Source organism: Dendrobates tinctorius, unplaced genomic scaffold (assembly GCF_039654945.1).
Source record: "Dendrobates tinctorius isolate UK_male_01 unplaced genomic scaffold, ASM3965494v1 ptg000079l, whole genome shotgun sequence".
Classification (NCBI taxonomy): Eukaryota; Metazoa; Chordata; class Amphibia; order Anura; family Dendrobatidae; genus Dendrobates; species Dendrobates tinctorius.
This window is the reverse complement of record NW_027361747.1, coordinates 8,228,296-8,247,303: the sequence shown is the minus strand read 5'-3', so window position 1 is coordinate 8,247,303 and position 19,008 is coordinate 8,228,296. Positions and strand designations below refer to the sequence as shown.

General features: G+C 39.9%; 1 protein-coding gene across 1 annotated transcript in view; it reads left to right on the top strand.

Annotated features, from left to right (window-relative positions):
* The window catches only part of CORIN (corin, serine peptidase), a 562,174-nt gene that overhangs the window by 517,875 nt on the left and 25,291 nt on the right, over positions 1-19,008 (top strand). The window contains exons 19-20 of the mRNA XM_073583463.1: positions 1,406-1,580; positions 17,235-17,506. Coding sequence (XP_073439564.1) covers positions 1,406-1,580; positions 17,235-17,506 — 447 coding nt within the window. The remainder of the gene's footprint in view (positions 1-1,405; positions 1,581-17,234; positions 17,507-19,008) is intronic.

Here is a 19,008-nt window from a genome sequence, read left to right as displayed (position 1 = left end):
TGAAGGGCAAGCTGTGCAACATTGCAGAGTCACTATGTACAGTATATCGCAAGTATGTAAGTCGCGAAAAAGAATTAAGTTTAAATTCAACAATGAGACCATTACTTTTCAGTGTGTTAAGTCTTATAAATCTGATTCTTTTCTTTTTACTAACGGTTCCCTATCTCCTCTCCTCCTAAGCGGGAGGACATGGTCAATGATTCTAAAATCTAAGTTTATGTTCGTAGTGGCCAGATTCAGCAAAATACAGACAGTGGAAGATCTAGTCTTCTCTTCCTTATGGTATATTGGTGATGATTGACACTTATCTTAAAGTCCTATATCATTTCAACAATATACTGAGTTACAAAGGTATGAGAATAACTACATGTGTGGGGCAAAGACTTGGCACTATTGATTTATTTTGTTAATGAGTTGTTTAGGGTAACCCTGGAAAAGTGTAGTACTCTAATGATAGATCTCCAAAAAATCCAGAACATCAAGAAATTGAATTGACGTGGAAGAACTGACAAGAGTAAATTTAACATCAAGGTCAAGTTGATTGAGATATATATGAAAAACATATAATTCATCATTGGTAACATCCAAAAGAAAGATATCGTCTATATACCGGCAAAATCTCAATGTATGCCGTACTGCCACCACCTTAACATCTGGACGAAGTGATGGCAGTCATAGATGAATTGGTCCTCCATGACCTCCATTACAGTATTAGTATATGTGGTTGTTAGAACCCTCATCAGGACATAAATACAGCACCAAGCAGAAATTGATAATGTCGCCTCATTGTATCCCCCCATATCTGTTGGACAGTTTGTATGATCAATTACACTGCAAGAATTGGAATGTGCTAAAAGCAATGCTTTACTGGTTAACTACCATGAATACTTTGTTCTTGTTTCTGTGTATAGTCATACTATCATCACAAGCAAAATATATTTTTGTTATTTTTTTTACATTTCCAAATTCATTAACAGTAAAGGTAAGATTATTGTTTGGTAACCTGCATACAATGAACCACAAATTATTACAAATAAAAAGCTATAATTATTACAATTGAGCAAAAAGATTCATGCTGTTCTGGTCCAGCATCCAATCTACATCGTTATGTTGCAATGTGACAGACATCATCGCTGCAAGTAAATAGGCCTCATGCAATGTCATGATATCGTGAGTCCTAGGAAGCGCAAAAAGAGCCCAGAATTATCGGGTCGAGGATGCCGCTCGCAAAATGAAGGTTGCCCTGGTCCAGTTGTTAGGGCCATCACAAATCTTTTTAGCTCATCTATGAAAAATTAGGAAAATTACCATTATTCTCACCATTCTAATCTTTTTGTATTTCCATTCTATGTAATAAGATCATTTATATGAGATGTTAATATCTAGCCTGTTCCTGTCTATTCAGATTGTGGACGTCGCCCTGCAGCACGAATGAACAAGAGGATACTTGGTGGAAGAACCAGTCGACCTGGTAGATGGCCATGGCAATGCTCTTTACAGAGTGAACCTAGTGGGCACATTTGTGGCTGTGTCCTTATAGGGAAGAAATGGGTATTAACAGTGGCACACTGCTTTGAAGGGTGAGTGTTTCCTTACTTGCAAATAGCGCACTTTTTATATAATTACATAATAGGTTAAAAAGTGGCTTAGCTGGTCATATAGCTGATGTAAACCTGTCGATCTTTTACAGATGATTTCCTTTCTGTGCCAAAAGATGTCTTATTGTTATAGTGGATTCAATTAACACATTCTTTTTCAATGGACCTTTTACCAGTTTTAGCATGTGAAACCTGCCACCTCACTGAATAGTGGTTGCCGAGCGGAATAAAAAGTAGTTTTTATTTTGTAATATTTCATCTCCATTGTGAAGTTATTATATAGCAAAATTGATATGGAAAATTTTGCTAAGACCAAGAGGGCGTTAATAGAGATTCCTTTGTGAAGGTGGTTGCTTTTTCCATGAATGATGTTGACCAATCATAAGCAAGATTTGTCCTTCGATTGACAATAAAAGACACCCCCCCAGCAAAAGGTCAGCATCGGCATTCTCCGTAGTAGATATGTAAACACACACAGCCCTGCTCTTCTCACTGATCTCACTGCCTGTACCTACTATGATTACAAACAGGGAAGCAGGGGAGTAGAGCAGAGCTGTGTGTTATTACAAACACCACTTGCAGTCAGTCAGTTTACCGAAAGAGGAGTACAGCAGAGCAGTGTGTCATTACGAACCCCATGAAGCTCTCTCACAGCAGTCAGTGTGCATAGAAGGGGAGTAGAGCAGTATTGTATGTCATTTGGGAAGACTTTTTGCAGCTCTCATTTCACAGCAGTCATTGTGCTAGGGATATAGAGCAAAGCTGAGAGCACTGTGAAAGGAGAGCTACAAGAGGTATTTGTAATGACACACAGCTTTGCACTACTTGTAATCACAATAAGGTTTGGCAGTAAGGTCATTATATGCCTCACACAGAAAAAGCTAGGTCTGACCAGTTCTGTGGGTGTGGTTTTTTTTTTCCATTATGTCAATTGCTTGTGATTGGTTAACATCGTGCACAGAAAATAGCTATCTGCCCTAAAAAATAATCTCTGCAAATGCAAAACCACTGCAAAATTAGCATATACATTTTACTAGTGAATATCTCCAAAATGGAGTTTGGAAAGGCAGTCACTATTCCTTTATGTGACCAGTTTAACATACTCATACTTGTGAAAGATCCTATATAATTTGCATCTTAAAATTAAATGTACTTTTTATATTGATAGTCCATTCATGAAGGGGGATGCTATAGTTCAAGGGTCCCTAACGTGTAACTTGGGAGCCACATATGGCTCGCGGTCCCATGAATTGCTGTCTGCTAGCTTGGTGCATTAGGTCCAGATCTAGCAGACTGGTATGAAGAGCACATCTCGAAATGGTGAATTACCTGAGTAGCCCTGCACAGAAGAGCAGATCTGGATGCACATATACTGGTCTTAGGGGTTTAAAGATAAATTTAAGTGTTGTACACTGGAGACATGATGATGCTATCTGTCAGAGGTGGTGCTTGAAACTGGATGCAACTGTGTGTTGAGAGTATTTGATGGAAGAATACTGAATACTGTGAGAACCCCTAGATCTTGATATTGTGCTTTGGGGTGAGTTTTGTGGAAAAGCTTTGGTTATCATTCTATCAGTAATGGGGGCTTTGGTTGACACTACTGTGAGGGGGGAGGGAGCTGGATGTGGCTCACGACCTTCTCTAGGAGCGGAATGTTGTTCTCAAGGTCAGAAAGGTTGGGGACTACTGCTATAGACAATAGGCCCCTTTACAGCTCTTCATGAGAGATATGCTGCAAATTTTTTTATGTAAATTCTATTGGTGAACCATGGAAGCTGTTGTGAGTATAAATGGTATCTGTATATTCAGACAGCTTAATCTCATTTGTCAGTTAAAATGAAAAATAGACAATCAGTTAATTTTTTTTTAAATTATGTTGTCCAATCACCAACAAATCACTCCACAATGTCGGCTACTTTCTGCTTGACCCATTGTCCAATGTCTATTGGAAAGTGAAATCTGCAGGAATGACACTGACAGATTACGGATAGTGGAGGCAGGATATTATGATCCTGAATGTCAAACTAGATACAGGCATAACAGAGGGGCGGGAGCAGTGCTTGTTAGTGAGTGAGGAAAAGTAAGTCTCTAGACCTATAACGCTGACAGAATGCTGAAGAAGTGGAACTGTGCACTCAAAAAGAGTGAATGCCAGATTACAGAGCTTCACGATACGGAAAGTTCCAATGGATGACATATTTGACCATTTTTTTACAACATTGCAAGAATACAGCATTTTAGTTTTGAATATATAATGAATAAAGATCAGTGTAACAAATGGAAATGGAGGCACAGATGGTGAAGTGCGCATTCATTTACTGAAATTTTTGTGGAACCACGGGACCACTGCCTTGGGGGCTCCGAAGGGTGCGTGACTAAAGCTGGAGTCACACATAGCGACTTACCAGCGATCCCGACAACGATATCAACGTGTCAGGATCGCTGGTAAGTCGCTATGTGATTGCTGGTGAGCTGTCACACAGACAGCTTCACCAGCGAGCAGCACAGCGATGCCGAGCGCGCAGCATCGCTGTGTTCGTTAGCGCTGATGCCATCCCTGTAAAAAAATAGAATTAAAATAAAAAATATTGTTATTCTCACCTTCCGACATCCCGCGCAGCCATCCCACCTCTCTCCACGCTCCCGGTCCCAGTGATCCTTGGCGAGAATGACCGCGAGAATGTCACGGTCTCGCGGTCATTCGTGCAAAGGATCACTGGGACCGGGAGCGTGGAGAGAGTCGGGATGGCTGCGCGAGATGTCGGAAGGTGAGAATAACAATATTTTTTATTTTTTTTAATTATTTTTTACAGCTGATCGCTGGTCTCCCGCCTGTTACACGCAGCGATGCGTGCTGGCCAGCGGAGACCAGCGACGAAAAAAAAGTCCAGAGGTTTCTTGCAGCGATCATCGATACCGGCAGGGGGGCCGGTCGCTGATCGCTGTCACACACAGCGATCTCGCTGGTGAGATCCCTGTTGTGTCACAAAAGTTGTGACTCAGCAGCGATCTCGCTAGTGAGATTGATATGTGTGACTCCAGCTTAAGCGAGTCCCAGACCTCCGTAGTAAGACCGCTCAAACAGGGCCAGAATGGAAAGTGCAGGAGACGCAAGGTACTACCTCTGTTTACACGCCGGGTACGTGGAAGCTGACTCAACTGGTCTGGCGGGCAGGCGGGTACTGCAAGTTATGGAGAAACCAGCAGGAGATGATCTGCAGAAGCAGGTAGTGGACAGCTGCAGGCATGAGGAGATGCGCGAGATGCTGGTGTAGTTCCAGAAGGTGTGGGAAGAGTCGTAGAACACTCAGAGGAGACAAATCAATATTAGCGAGGTGTAGTAGAGCAATGACATGCAGGTACAGGAACCTGAGAACTACCAACAGGAAGCACTTGTTGCTCAGGCACCTCCCTAAGGGCAGAGGTGTCTGAAATAATACGAGATGCTCAGCCATTGGCTGAGACCTATTTTGAAAATGGCTCTCTGTCTCTTTAAGAGACTGGGAGTGCACACACGCACCCTCAGAGACATGCCCGGAAGCCTGTGGGGCGCGCACAGAGTCCCAGAAGCAGCAGGAGGAGCAGATAATGTGGTACAAGAGACGGGGGACCCAGGAGACCAACTTCCCCGCCGGGCACTGCGCCGAAGCAACGGACCCGAGGCCATAGGTGAGAAAGAGGGTGCTACAATCAGTTTATTTCTTGCAGAAAAAATCTGGTTGGTGTATGGATCCTGATAATCCAGGACAAATGAGTGGTTTTTGCATCAAATTTCACTACATAGTCAGCTTATTGAAAACCTGAAACATGCCCTCAGATGTAAACAGAGTTTTCAAAACTAGAGCCTAATAAAATGTTTTTTCTTGTGTATTTTTGATACAAGGTTTAATTATCTTACTGTAGGGAATCTGTCAGTAGGAACAGCCCTCCTAAGCCTTCATGAGCACATAGGTCATAGGAGACTGAATAAAATGATACCTGGATATCTGTGATTTAATGTTTCTTTCCAGAGTAACCCACATTTTAAATAATATGTACAGTAAATTACTCTTTAAGATCTATGGGCCGGACATAGATCTCTCTGAGAATCTTCTTCCAGAGATTATTTTAAATGAAAGGGGGTGCTACCAGTGTGAGACATGTAATGACTGACAGTCTGCTCTCCTGATTTACCTGTCTGATACTGGTAAGGCCTGCTTTCATTTAATATAAGTTCTGTAGGCAGACTTGCTGGAAGATCTGTGTCCGGCCCATAGATCTGACCACATACAGTGTACACAGAAAGCTGCCAATTAGTGATGGAGGAGGGTTTATACAGAAGTCGTGAATATGCTTGACTTCCTGGCAGCAGATTTACTTGTCCTCTAATATATCTGCTGCTAATAAAACAGTGATTTTATCAACACTACAGCAATCAGCTAAGTAAGTGATACATCACTGGAATCAGGGTCTCATTATGCTGCTCTCAGATTAGGTGGCAAAAATATGGTGACAGATTCTCTTTAATCTTTTTGCTTTCAATTAACCATGCAATACATTATATTAAAGGGACATTTGCAAATTGTTTTTGAGCAGTTCAGAGCAGTGCAATCTCATTATAGGTTTCCTATTTCCTGGTCTCTAGCATGGGTGGCAGCTCTGTAGTATTAATAGACCCTACACAAGTTCTGCTGTAACACTTTCACCCATGGATGGTTTGTTCTGTATTTACATATAGAGTTAACAGGAGATTTGAACAAGGACACAGGTTTTGACACAAAGAGCCATGATTAGGAGACCTGCTGTGAAAGCTACAGGCTGGTGATTTATAACTGCATCTTTTCCTAAGATGAGAGGGAGAGGAGGGAGGGGAAAGAGGTGAGCAGCTAACTGCTATATAGAAATCAATGGGCTGGAGAGAAATGACTGGGATGATAAGAGTTAACTCCTCACCTGGAATGTAACTACTGTGCATTATGTGCCAGACACTGGAGGTTGGGCTCCATGGAAACGAGCTGTATACTATAATAGACAAAAGCTCTCATTGCAGGAGAAAAAGCAAATCAATTGCAAACTTGCTTATTTTCATGGTAACTACAGCAAATAAAGCAATTTAAAAACTTACCTTACGAGTACTAAGAGAACTCAGTAATGTAATAGACAAACCATTATTTCTTATATTTAGAGAATCTATAGCTACGGGCTCTGTTCCACAGGACTGGCGCATAGCAAATGCGGTACCAATATTCAAAAAGGGCTCTAAAAGTGAACCTGGAAATTATAGGCCAGTAAGTCTAACCTCTATTGTTGGTAAAATATTTGAAGGGTTTCTGAGGGATGTTATTCTGGATTATCTCAATGAGAATAACTGTTTAACGCCATGTCAGCATGGGTTTATGAGGAATCGCTCCTGTCAAAACAATCTAATCAGTTTTTATGAAGAGATAAGCTATAGACTGGGCCAAGGTGAGTCATTGGATGTGGTATATCTTGATTTTTCCAAAGCATTTGATACCGTGCCACACAAGAGGTTGGTACACAAAATGAGAATGCTGGGTCTGGGGGAAAATGTGTGTAAATGGGTAAGTAACTGACTTAGTGATAGAAAGCAGAGGGTGGTTATAAATGGTATATTCTCTAACTGGGTCGCTGTGACCAGTGGGGTACCGCAGGGGTCAGTGTTGGGACCTATTCTCTTCAACCTATTTATTAACGATCTGGTAAAAGGTTTGCACAGTAAAATATCGATATTTGCAGATGATACAAAACTATGTAAAGCAGTCAATACAAGAGAAGATAGTATTCTGCTACAGGTGGATCTGGATAAGTTGGGAACTTGGGCCGAAAGGTGGCAGATGCAGTTTAACAATGATAAATGTAAGGTTATACACATGGGAAGAAGGAATCAATATCACCGTTACACACTGAAGGGGAACCACTGGGTAAATCTGACATGGAGAAGGACTTGGGGATCCTAGTTAATGATTAACTTACCTGGAGCAGCCAGTGCCAGGCAGCTGCTGCCAAGGCAAACAGGATCATGGGGTGCATTAAGAGGTCTGGATACACATGATGAGAGCATTATACTGCCTCTGTACAAATCTCTGGTTAGACCGCACATGGAGTACTGTGTACAGTTTTGGGCACCGGTGCTCAGGAAGGATATAATGGAACTAGAGCGGGTACAAAGGAGGGCAACAAAATTAAAGGGGATGGGGGAACTACAATACCCAGAGAGATTAGCAAAATTAGGATTATTTAGTCAAGAAAAAAGACGACTGAGGGGCGATCTAATAAGCATGTATAAGTATATAAGGGGACAATACAGATATCTCTCCGAGGATCTGTTTATACCAAGGAAGGTGACGGTCACAAGGGGGCATTCTCTGCGTCTGGAGGAGAAAAGGTTTTTCCACCAACATAGACGAGGATTCTTTACTGTTAGGGCAGTGAGAATCTGGAATTCTCTGCCTGAGGAGGTGGTGATGGCGAACTCAGTCGAAGGGTTCAAGAGAGGCCTAGATGTCTTCCTGGAGCGTAACAATATTGTATCTTACAGTTATTGTTAGGTTCTTTAGAAGGACGTAGATCTGGGGATTTATTCTGACAGAATTTTATTGGCTGAACTGGATGGACTAATGTCTTTTTTCAGCCTTACTAACTATTTTACTATGTTACTATGTTACCTTTAACTATGTTTAGAACAGACCTGTTTTCTGAGTGTGGGAAGCAAAGGTAGAGACTAGAGTTGAGCGACTTTGGTCGGATCGGGTTTCGTGAAACCCGACTGAAACAAAATTTGAGTCGGATGAAACTGGTCTGACTAGGGCAAAAAAAGTCGGAGTTTTGTCCGAAGCCCGACCCCAATGCAAGTCAATGGGGAATAAAAGTCGGCATTGAGCGGATGACATTCATCCACTCAATGCCGACTTTTATTCCCAATTGACTTACATTGGGGTCGGGTTTCGGTCGAAACTCCGACTTTTTTTGCCCTAGTCAGACCAGTTTCTTCCGACTCAAATTTTGTTTCAGTCGGGTTTCACGAAACCCGATCCGACCAAAGTCGCTCAACTCTAGTAGAGACTATTCAGTAATAATGTGTTGCAGTTTGATTATTTTTAGAATCTGTAAATCCAATATGGTTGTTTTACAAAGTTTAGAAATTATGTGGATAATATATTGCATTTGTTCAGAACAGTATACTTTATGCTATTTACACAGTAGGGGATGAATGTATCAATTTGCATTAAATACAGTGTTATTATAGCAATCATTGGGCTATTCTGCATTGTAGGAGCATATGACTTCTTTTGTGAAGGTCGGTTTGTATTTATTGCCTTTCACAGGACATTGCTGTTCTGAGAACATTATTAGAAGCTACATTACACAGCAAGAGGACATATTTTCTTCAATTTGATCTATTTTTCCACTTTTTTTAAACTAATAGTAACTTGGTAAATTAGGTAAAAGCTGATAGAGTTATTAGGTAATAAAACCAGTTGATAAAAGCTATAAAAGTCAATAGGAAGACATTTGTTAAAGGCTAATGTTTCATCAGTAATTCCAAGTAATTCCAGGGAATGGTTCTACTGACTCCCGGATCTCTTTCCACAGGGAATAATATGGAATGACAATTCGTCAATGTAGATTATTGCTCTTCTCCCTTTTAATAAGTCTGAAAGTGGCTCCCCTGTAAAGTAGAGCTCCAGTTGACAGAAATAAGTTATAGATATAGAAAATGTTGCCAAGAAACATGAGCAAACATTAGAAAAATACAGTTCATTATAACATGCTCTTTAGTTATGACTGCAAAACAGATTGCTTTTCCATCTGTGACATATACTGTATTCATTTCAGAGCACATTTATAGGTGGAATGTCTTATTTGCTGTTGGTGCATCTTTACACTATAAAGGGACAACTCTACACAGTGTGATGAAGATCAATGCATGGCAAAAATTTAAAACATGCTGATGTCCGAGCCCAAACACCTGGACTGGACTGACTCACACAAATGACTGAGAAAATTGTTTTTTTATTCTCACTAGGTTTGATGTAACATTTGCTCCAGTGGGGTTGTCCACAAGACAAAGCTTACCCAGGTGCCCAATTAGGGTGTATGGACACAAAAAAGGGGGAACTGTTTGCTACAAAGATTAGCATTGATCTTTGTATATGGTTGCCGATTCATTTTAAAGGCCGGCATGTAAAACTACATTTCTGTTTCCGCTAGCTAGCCATATCTTCTGGTGATATTAAAGGGAACCTGTCACCTGTTTTGACTGCTATAAGATGCGGCCACTGCCTTTCAGGGCTTATCTACAGCATTCCATCCGTCTGTCCAGTCCGATGGGTGTCGCAGGTCCGGGTGCGGCGCCTCCCATCTTCTTGCGATGCTGTCCAGAGGTATCTTTGGGTATGCATGTTCATTTTTTGATCCCCTTCTTCCCAGAGCCATAACTTTTTTTTTGGAGTAAATTTATGCCCGATTTCGGAAAGGGGTTAACCCTTCAGGTGCTTTACAGGGATTAATGGAATGTGTAAGAAAAAAATAAACATTTAACTTTTTTCACCAATTTTTTTTTTAAGATCCAACTTTTTTTATTTTCATAAGGGTAAGGGTATGTGCACACGTACATTGCTATTCTATGTGGAAAAAAAACGCTGTGCACATGCTGCAGAAAAATCCGCGCGGAAGTGCAACGGTTTATTTTCCGCAGCATGTCAATTCTTTGTGCGGATTCTGTAGCATTTTTACACCCATTCCATTATAGGAATCCACAGGTGTAAAATCCGCAATAAATCCGCAGGAAAGGCGCTTAAAAAACGCGCGGATTTCGACCTGCGGATTCTGCCAAAATATGCAGATTCCGCACTGGAAATTCCGCACAGCAATCCGCAACGTGTGCACATACCCTAACTGAAGAAATTTCACAATGCAATTTGTTGAGCAATTTCTCCTGAGCATGCCAATACCTCATATGTGAGGGGAAACCACTGTTTGGACGCACAGCAGGGCTCGGAAGGTAAGGAGCGGCATTTGACTTTTTGAATGTAAAATTTGCTAGAATAATCACGCCATGTCACGTTTAGCGAGCTCCTGATGTGCCTAAATAGAGGAAACCCCCCAGAAATGACACCATTTTGGAAACTAGACCCCTCAAGGAATGTATTTAGATGTGTGTTGAGCACCTTGAAACCCCAAGTGCTTCACAGAAGTTTATAACGTTGAGTAGTGAAAATTTAAAAAAAAAAAATCACATTTTTCCCACAAAAACATTTTTTTGCCCCAAATTTTGTATTTTCACAAGGGTAACAGGAAAAACTGGACCCCAATATTTGTTGTGCAATTTCTCCTTAATTCTCTGATACCTCGTATCTGGTGAAAAACTACTTTTGAGGCACAGTGCAAAGCTCAGAAAGGAAGTAGTGCCATATTACAGTGCAGCACTGGTGTAATTTTGCTGCACTTGTTTGAGGGTGCCATGTCACATTGGCCGAGCCCCTGAGGTGCTAGAACAGCAGAAACCCCCCCATAAGTGACCACATTTTACAATCGAAGCCCCTTGTTGACACAACAGGTGTGTCACAGAATTTTATACCATCGGACAGTGAAGAAAAAATAATTACATTTTTACCACCAAAATTGTGTGCTAGTCTCAAATTTTACATTTTCATACAGGGAAATTGGTAAAAATGGCACCAAAATGGGTCCCACAATTTCTGTTGAATGTAGAAATACCCCATATGTGGATGTACAGTACTGCTTAGCCATACAGAGAGACTCGGGAGGGATGCAATGCTATTTGCCTCCTGGAGCACAGATTTTCCTAGAATATTTTGGGGACTCCATATACAGAGCCCTTAAGTGCTAGAAAAGCAGAATCCCCACTCAAGTGACCCCATTTGGATATTATACCCCTTTGGGAATTTATCTACAGGTGTAGTGATGATATTGACTCCATGAATGTTTTCCATAAACAAGCAGCAGTGGATGTTGCTGAGTGAAAATTGCAAACTGCCATTGTAGTGAGTAGTACGTTGTAGTGACCAGTATGTTGTAGTGACTAGTACGCTATGCCCTGTTCATGCTTCTGGAGACACGCACCCATAAATTAGGTGGGCTCTCATCACTTCAGAAATCCCAAACATGTGGGCGCTATATCTGGTTTAGACACACTGGGGCATTTGGAATTGGGAGCGCAGAATTTGCTGAATTTCTTTTGAGATGCGAGGAGCCATTTTGCATTCCCAGAGCAAACGTGGAAGCCCCCTATATTTTCATTAACAGATGGCAGACCTGAGTGGGGACTTGCTTTTTTTGCAGATTAAATTGAAGCTTTTATTGGTAACATTTTCCATAATGTTTGGGATCACATTTATCCTGCGCTCTACCCTGAGCATTTACTTTGGGGTTTCCATCTAAATCTCCAAGTGATATGCTTCAACTGAAACCCCCTGAGAGATCCACTCACAATAATGAGACAGCAGAGCTACTGTAGACTCCATCTGGCCTCTGTTCAGCGGTCTCCTTTTCAGAAGTGCACAAAACTGTGGTCGACAGCACTTTTATGCTCGCCTAAAAAGACGGACACCTCCGGATCACAGGTCAGACCATGTCCACAGTGCCTCCATCTGCCTCATTATATGGAATCTTCCACCGGGGGTTCCGACTGAATCATGTATTTCAGAGATTTACATGCAAACCATGGTATAAGTGCTCAGTGCAGAGCGCAGAGTAAATGTGAGCCGAGTGTAACTGTGATCTATGGGAGGCAGAATGGAAAAATTAACAGCAAGTGAAGAATTGATTTCATTTTTTACATTGTTCCTTGTGCAGTATAAGATATTAGGCAACTTTATTCTTGGTGTTAGTGCAATTACAGCGATACCAGATTTATATTGGGTTTTTATGTTTGGTTGCTGTCACACATTAAAGATGCTTTTTATTGCAAAAACTTGTTTTTGAATACCCATATTTTGAGAGCTATAATTTTTCCATATTTCAGCCAACAGAGTCATATGATGGCTTGTTTTTTACAGGACAAGTTGACCTTTTTCTTAGTACCATTTTCAGACACATGACATTTTTTGATCGCTTTCTATTCTGATTTTTGAGAGGTAGATTGTGCCAAAACCAGCAATTCCGGAATTGTTTTTTTTTTATACCGTTCTGCATGTGGTAAAATTGATAAGGCAGCTTTATTCTTTAGGTCAGTATGATTACAGAGATATGCCATTTATATTTCTTTGTGTGTTTTGGCGCTTATACGCAATAAAAACTATTTTATAGAAAAAATAATTATTTTTGAATTGCCTTATCCTGAGAGATATAACTTTTTTTATTGTTCTGCTGATGGATCTGTATGGCAGCTTGTTTTTTGCGAGACACGATGACGTTTTCAGGGCTACCATTTTTATTCACATTCGTCTTTTTGATTGCGTTTTATTGCACTTTTTGTTCAGCGGTATGATGATAAAGCATTGTTTTTTGCCTCATTTTGTATTTTTTTATGCTGTTCACTGAAGGGGTTAGCTAGTGAAACAGTTTTATAGAGCAGGTCATTACAGACTCGGTGATACCAAATGTGTACTTTTTTGTTTCGTTTATTACATAAATGTATTTATTGGAATAATATTTGTTTCTTTTTCTTTTCTTTATTTGGGGATTTTTTATTAAATATTTGTACACTTTTTTTTTTTACTTTTTTTTTACATTGTCCCAGAATGGGATATCACTGTGCAGTATCAACCACCTTCCCTGCAGGACCCTGCGACTATCTTAGTGCAGGGGGTCTTCTTGGAGACCATCAGAACAACGTGATCACTTCGCATTGTTCTGACGGAAGCATACAAGGAGCCCCCTCCCTGCGCAGTGCTCCTCGATGTCACTCTCACTATTGACAGTGTCAACAGAGGGATTAAACGCCCGTGAATGGTGCTATCACTGATCGTGGGCATTGCTGCAGGGTGTAAGCTCTCACATAGAGCTGATACCCACCAATCGCCGCTGCACCGAACATATACTGCTGTTTGTGGGAATGCAGCTCCCGCAGATCAGTATATATTCAACGCATGTCAGGAAGAGGTTTAAACAGAAATGTACAGGGTGGGCCATTTATAAGGTTAGACCTGGGTGGGCCATGTATATGGATGCACCTAAATAAAATGGGAATGGTTGGTGACATCAACTTCCTGTGTGTGGCTCATTAGTATATGGAAGGGGAAAACGTTTCAAGATGGGTGGTGACCATGGCAGCCATTTTGAAGTCGGCCCACCCAATTGTATCCATGTAAATGGCCCACCCAGGTGTATCCATATAAATGGCCCACCCTGTACTTTCAAATTTTGTATAAATCCATAGTACAGGTGATTATAAGTAACTCTGTAATGTATCTGATAAGTGGGGAAGGAAGTGGATTTCTCTGATAAGACACTGATTCCTCTCCCCCCACCTCCTTGATTCATCATCTAGTGTGAAAAAGCTACTCAAGTCCATCTTGCTCATAGCAGATGGACTGCAGGCATCATGTGACCCAACCAATTATCCTCTATGGAGCGGGGGGGGCAGGATGAGTGTGCAGCAGGGAAGGTATTGTGTGTACTAAACATAAACAGTATAGCAGCACCATTAGGCCCATACCTTTAGTTTAATATGTATAATCCTGATGACAGGTTCTCTTTAAGTAGTATAGTGCAGTGGTGTTCACACATTGTGGTAACGAGACAGTGAACCAAGAGAGTTCAACACAAAACATCTTTATTTCCAAAAACTCACTAAGTAAGGTAAATGTTGTCCTCCAGTTTGCAGTCGGGTCATTCAAACAGTCCGTATCAAAAACCATTGCCATGGGCGACTGCACCGCCATATTCTTCTTGGGTGCGTCAGAAGCTTTGTTTTCCTTGGCTCTGTGTAAACCTCACACAGGCATGCATTACATAGAGCCTCCTGATCTGCCTCTTGCAAACAAAACACTGACATACCCAAGACAAAACTGAGAGTTTAAATGGGAATCATGGACATTGAGCCACTCCCAAAACCTGGAGTGGGGGGAGAGATTCGCCCTATTACCAAACCTGGAAATCTCCTGAAACTGAAAGCCCATGTCTCGGATATTACTAAAAATCTGACTAGATCAAATAGTTTGACCAAATCCATACTCTCTTTTATTCTTCTTTGTAACCACAGGTGTAGCTGTGATTACAATACACTCCAGTGGGTCCAATATACTTCTATACGCATTCTAGGGGATACATAACAACCCTCGCATATGACTCCTCTCACTGCCTCACAGTAGTTAAACGTTTCTATTACTCATGGTTAGTTAAAATGTCTCATTTTCCTGTTAACGTCTAAAGAAGTGACAAGTCATAAAACTTTACTTTTTACTTTGCTTTTAGGAGTAAAAGGTAAAAGCCTCTTTATAAATCACAGTTATAGTCACATACCTCAATGTTATACATTTTGTAAATTAAATTGCAACATTAAGACAGCAGATAATAAATCAAAAAAATCTGCAAGAAGGTATTCATTTCTACAAGTAATATTACCTGCTTTTTAATATCTAATCATTCCTTTTATTTTGGATTTGCTGACTTACACACTTGGCTAAGCATGCATGTATGCCTTCTCTGGGGTTATTTATCTTTCAGAGAAACCAAAAATATTTTCCTACCATATTAGCTTGGAAATCTATGTGGTGGTAAATAATCTTGTGGCAAAAAAACACAAAATAGTAAAAAGGTAATAGACATAATATATGTGGAGGCCAAATATCAAAGATATATAGTGGCCATAGAAGAGGATCAATAATATAAATCATATATCATGATCCACATAATTGAGGCAGGACACATGCAGGACAACTGCACAATTACTAAAAAGTACCAAACGAAGAAGCAGTCAAAAATCCATAAAACTATGATATTTATTAAGGATAATATTAAAACATCAATGAATATGAACACACAGTGCTTGGACAAGGCAAAGGAACAGTATATAGATGAACACAATGGTCATAAAGGGCCAACGAGGCTGCAAACACTCCGTCAGGATAATAGAATGCAGAGCTAGATAGTATAGCTAATAAAAGTCAAGGGGTTATATAAAGAATAACAAATCATAAAGCAAGTGCTACTATTCTTCATGAGGAATATTCCCTGACAGAGTGCAAATATGCACAGAATGGAATTGATGTATAGTACACGTCATAGTGGTAACATAATAAACTGCATTGCTATACCTGAAATACGGGGGGAGACAGCAAAGTCGGGGATAGGACCGTATTTCAGTGTCCAAGCACTGTGTGTTCATATTCATTGATGTTTTAATATTATCCTTAATAAATATCATAGTTTTATGGATTTTTGACTGCTTCTTCGTTTGGTACTTTTTAAAAAAACACAAAAGTATGTTATAGTACAGTAGTTATACCTTGATTGGAAAAACAGAAACAATTATATTTTTCTTTGTGATCACAGCTGTTCTTCACTAAGCAAGTTTACTTTTTTACGGGCTAGCCAATAAAAGTATGACTTATCATTTTTTTTTCTGTTTTTGTCTTTTTTTTTACTTTAAAGTATTTAACATGACTTTTGGAGAAGCCAAAACATCAATGGGATGCGACAATAAAAATGTGGAACCTTTCTTACCTTCCAATCTCTTTAGCTCTCCCCCAAGACCTTGAAGAGATACTCAGCCATTCCTGTAGAAATATCTCCACAAGCACAGTAGGACCTCTTGCACCAGATTCTGAGAGTCCCCACTGATCTATAACACCACAGAACACATGAGCTCAATTTATTTTCAACATTTAAGTTTAAACAAAATATATGAAAAATGCAAAGTTGGTCTTGTAAAGCTCAAGTTGCAAAACAGAAAATTATAACCATTCCAACGCAATAACTTATATTTGGCATACAAGTCAAGACTTATTTTTCCTTTTTATTGATAGCCAGGATCATAAGTCATGGTGAATACAATAGTGCAATAGGAAAAAAAAAAAAGGACTAATCCAAGAGAGGAAAAATAAGTAAGGAGGAGTTAAGAACCACGAGATAGTTGGATGTACAAAAAAGTGCTAAAAAATCCAAAGATAACTGATTAATCATCTGAAGAACATCGGGTCAATTTACATTGGATCAGTAAAAGAACATCAGGACAATTTACAAAGGGTCAATGTCTATTGTACAAGCAAACAGGGTCTGAAAGTAGAATGATGTACTAAATAACTTTTATGATAATAATCACAGAAGGTCCATTTGTGACCTTCAACACGCGACTAGACACAGTCAGTTTATGCATGAGTGCACAGATCTGTGGATGGGTTCGGCACATCTTTGTGCTTGCTCATGCATAGGTTGAGTCCTTTTGCCCTGCAGATGACGATTGGTGTGGCTTTCAGGACCCCAGGATCAAATTGATCAAAAGTGGGTAAAAGGGGCCACAGCATATCAAAAATCATTTAATAGTTCACTTTTAGTCTGTCATTTGTCTACTGTGGTCTAAGATAATAGGGATATTCTTTCCTCCTCCTAGTAATTTGTTTACCCCATTCCCAATGGTAGTGACAGCAAAAATCAAGTGAAGGTGACAAAGTGTTACATTATACATTGAGCTTTAGCACTTTATAAATTGAAGATGATGTTTTTCAGGAGGGAACATGCAGCAGTGTGGAAAGTTGTGTTTGGAATAAACAACTTGGATCATCCATCTGATTTCATGCAGACGCATCTGGTTAAGACCATTATCCTTCATCCTCGTTACAACAGAGCTGTAGTGGATTATGATATTAGCATAGTGGAATTAAATGAAGACATTGTGGAAACCAGCTATGTAAGACCTGTCTGCTTACCGTCCAAGGGACAGTTGGTTGAACCAGACACATACTGTTATATTACAGGTTGGGGTCATATGGGAAACAAAAGTAAGTATGAATTCTTTCTAATATCATACCCATGCATTTTAAAAAAAAAAAAGTAACCAGGTTGTTTAAAGGAGAACATCCTCACTTGAAATTTCCATATTACTGTCGATATATGTTAAAAAAAATTCTGACTCCTTTCACACTGATCACAAAGCCCTCTGCTGTTCCAATACTTTCTGTATTAAAATCATATGTAAAACATTTTAAAATGAAAAACAAAATGCCACAATTGAGGTTTTTTGATCATCGCAACTTCACCCCCACACCCCAAGGAAATGCAATAAAGAACAATCGCTAACAATGTCATGCCAATGGTACCAATAAAAACACTAACCTGTAAACACAAGCCCCCATATTGCTCCATCGACAAATATATATAAATTAATCTCAGAAAATTGCGATACAAACTAAATGTTTTTTTTTTTTTACAAATTTCTGAATTTTTTTAAATCGGTAAAATAAAAAAAAAAATACAAATTTGATATCTCTATAATAGTCCTGACCTGCAGAATTATGCTTCCAGGTCCTTTTTACAGCACATTGCATGCCGTAAAGAAACAAAGCCGAATACAATGGTGGAATTCCAATGTGTCTCACCATTTTATTCAACTTGGAATGGTTTTTTCTCATTTTTCAATACGTTATATGGTAAAGTGAATGGAGTGACTCAAAACTGCAACTTATCCTGCAAAAAAAACAAGCAAAAAAACTTTAAGTAAAAAAAATGTCTTGGAAGAAGGGGAGGAAAAAATGAAAGTGCAAAAGCAGAAAATGGCTAGGACTAGAAGGAGTTAAGGAAGATTATACATTAGTTGTCAGACTTCACCCAATACTTAATAGACATTTCCGTGTTGTACAGCTTAGCTTACCATAAATATATTGTAAGAGTTCACTATCTCTCATAGGCATTAGGCCTTAGGCAGCATTCACACAGGCAGTGCAGCTGTGGTACAAACACATGCAGTTTTTATTGCTTTCCACAGGTTGCAGAGCACCAAAACAAATTCATAAACATAAATCCCTAGCTTTGTCCAGGCGCTAACTAAACAGAACAGACCCTGGATACTCGTAAATGGCTGAGCTATCCCCAGCTCAGTCATACAAAACATCTATTGTCAATAGGAACTACAGATATTTGTCGTTCTCTGCACACTGCCTGTGCAAACTCTTCTCAGAGAGGGATTTTTTCATGCATTTCTCTTCAACTCCAAGGCACATCCAGTCTGGTCAAAGTCCCTGAGTTGACTGCCTAAGGTGAACAGCTAGCCAGGTGATGTAGTCACAGCCTGTAGAGCTATGATTTAACCCTAGCCTGCCTGGCTTTGACACAATAGTTTTTTATTCTTTATTTTACTAGGGTTGCCCCCTAAAATAAAATAAAAAAATCCAATGCTCTTGTCCCTAACTGATGCTGCTTCTCAACACTGTGTCCTTGGACTTTTTAAGGATGATACTAAACATGGCAGATAGCTGTCTGAAGCCAATTAACCACTGCGATGGCC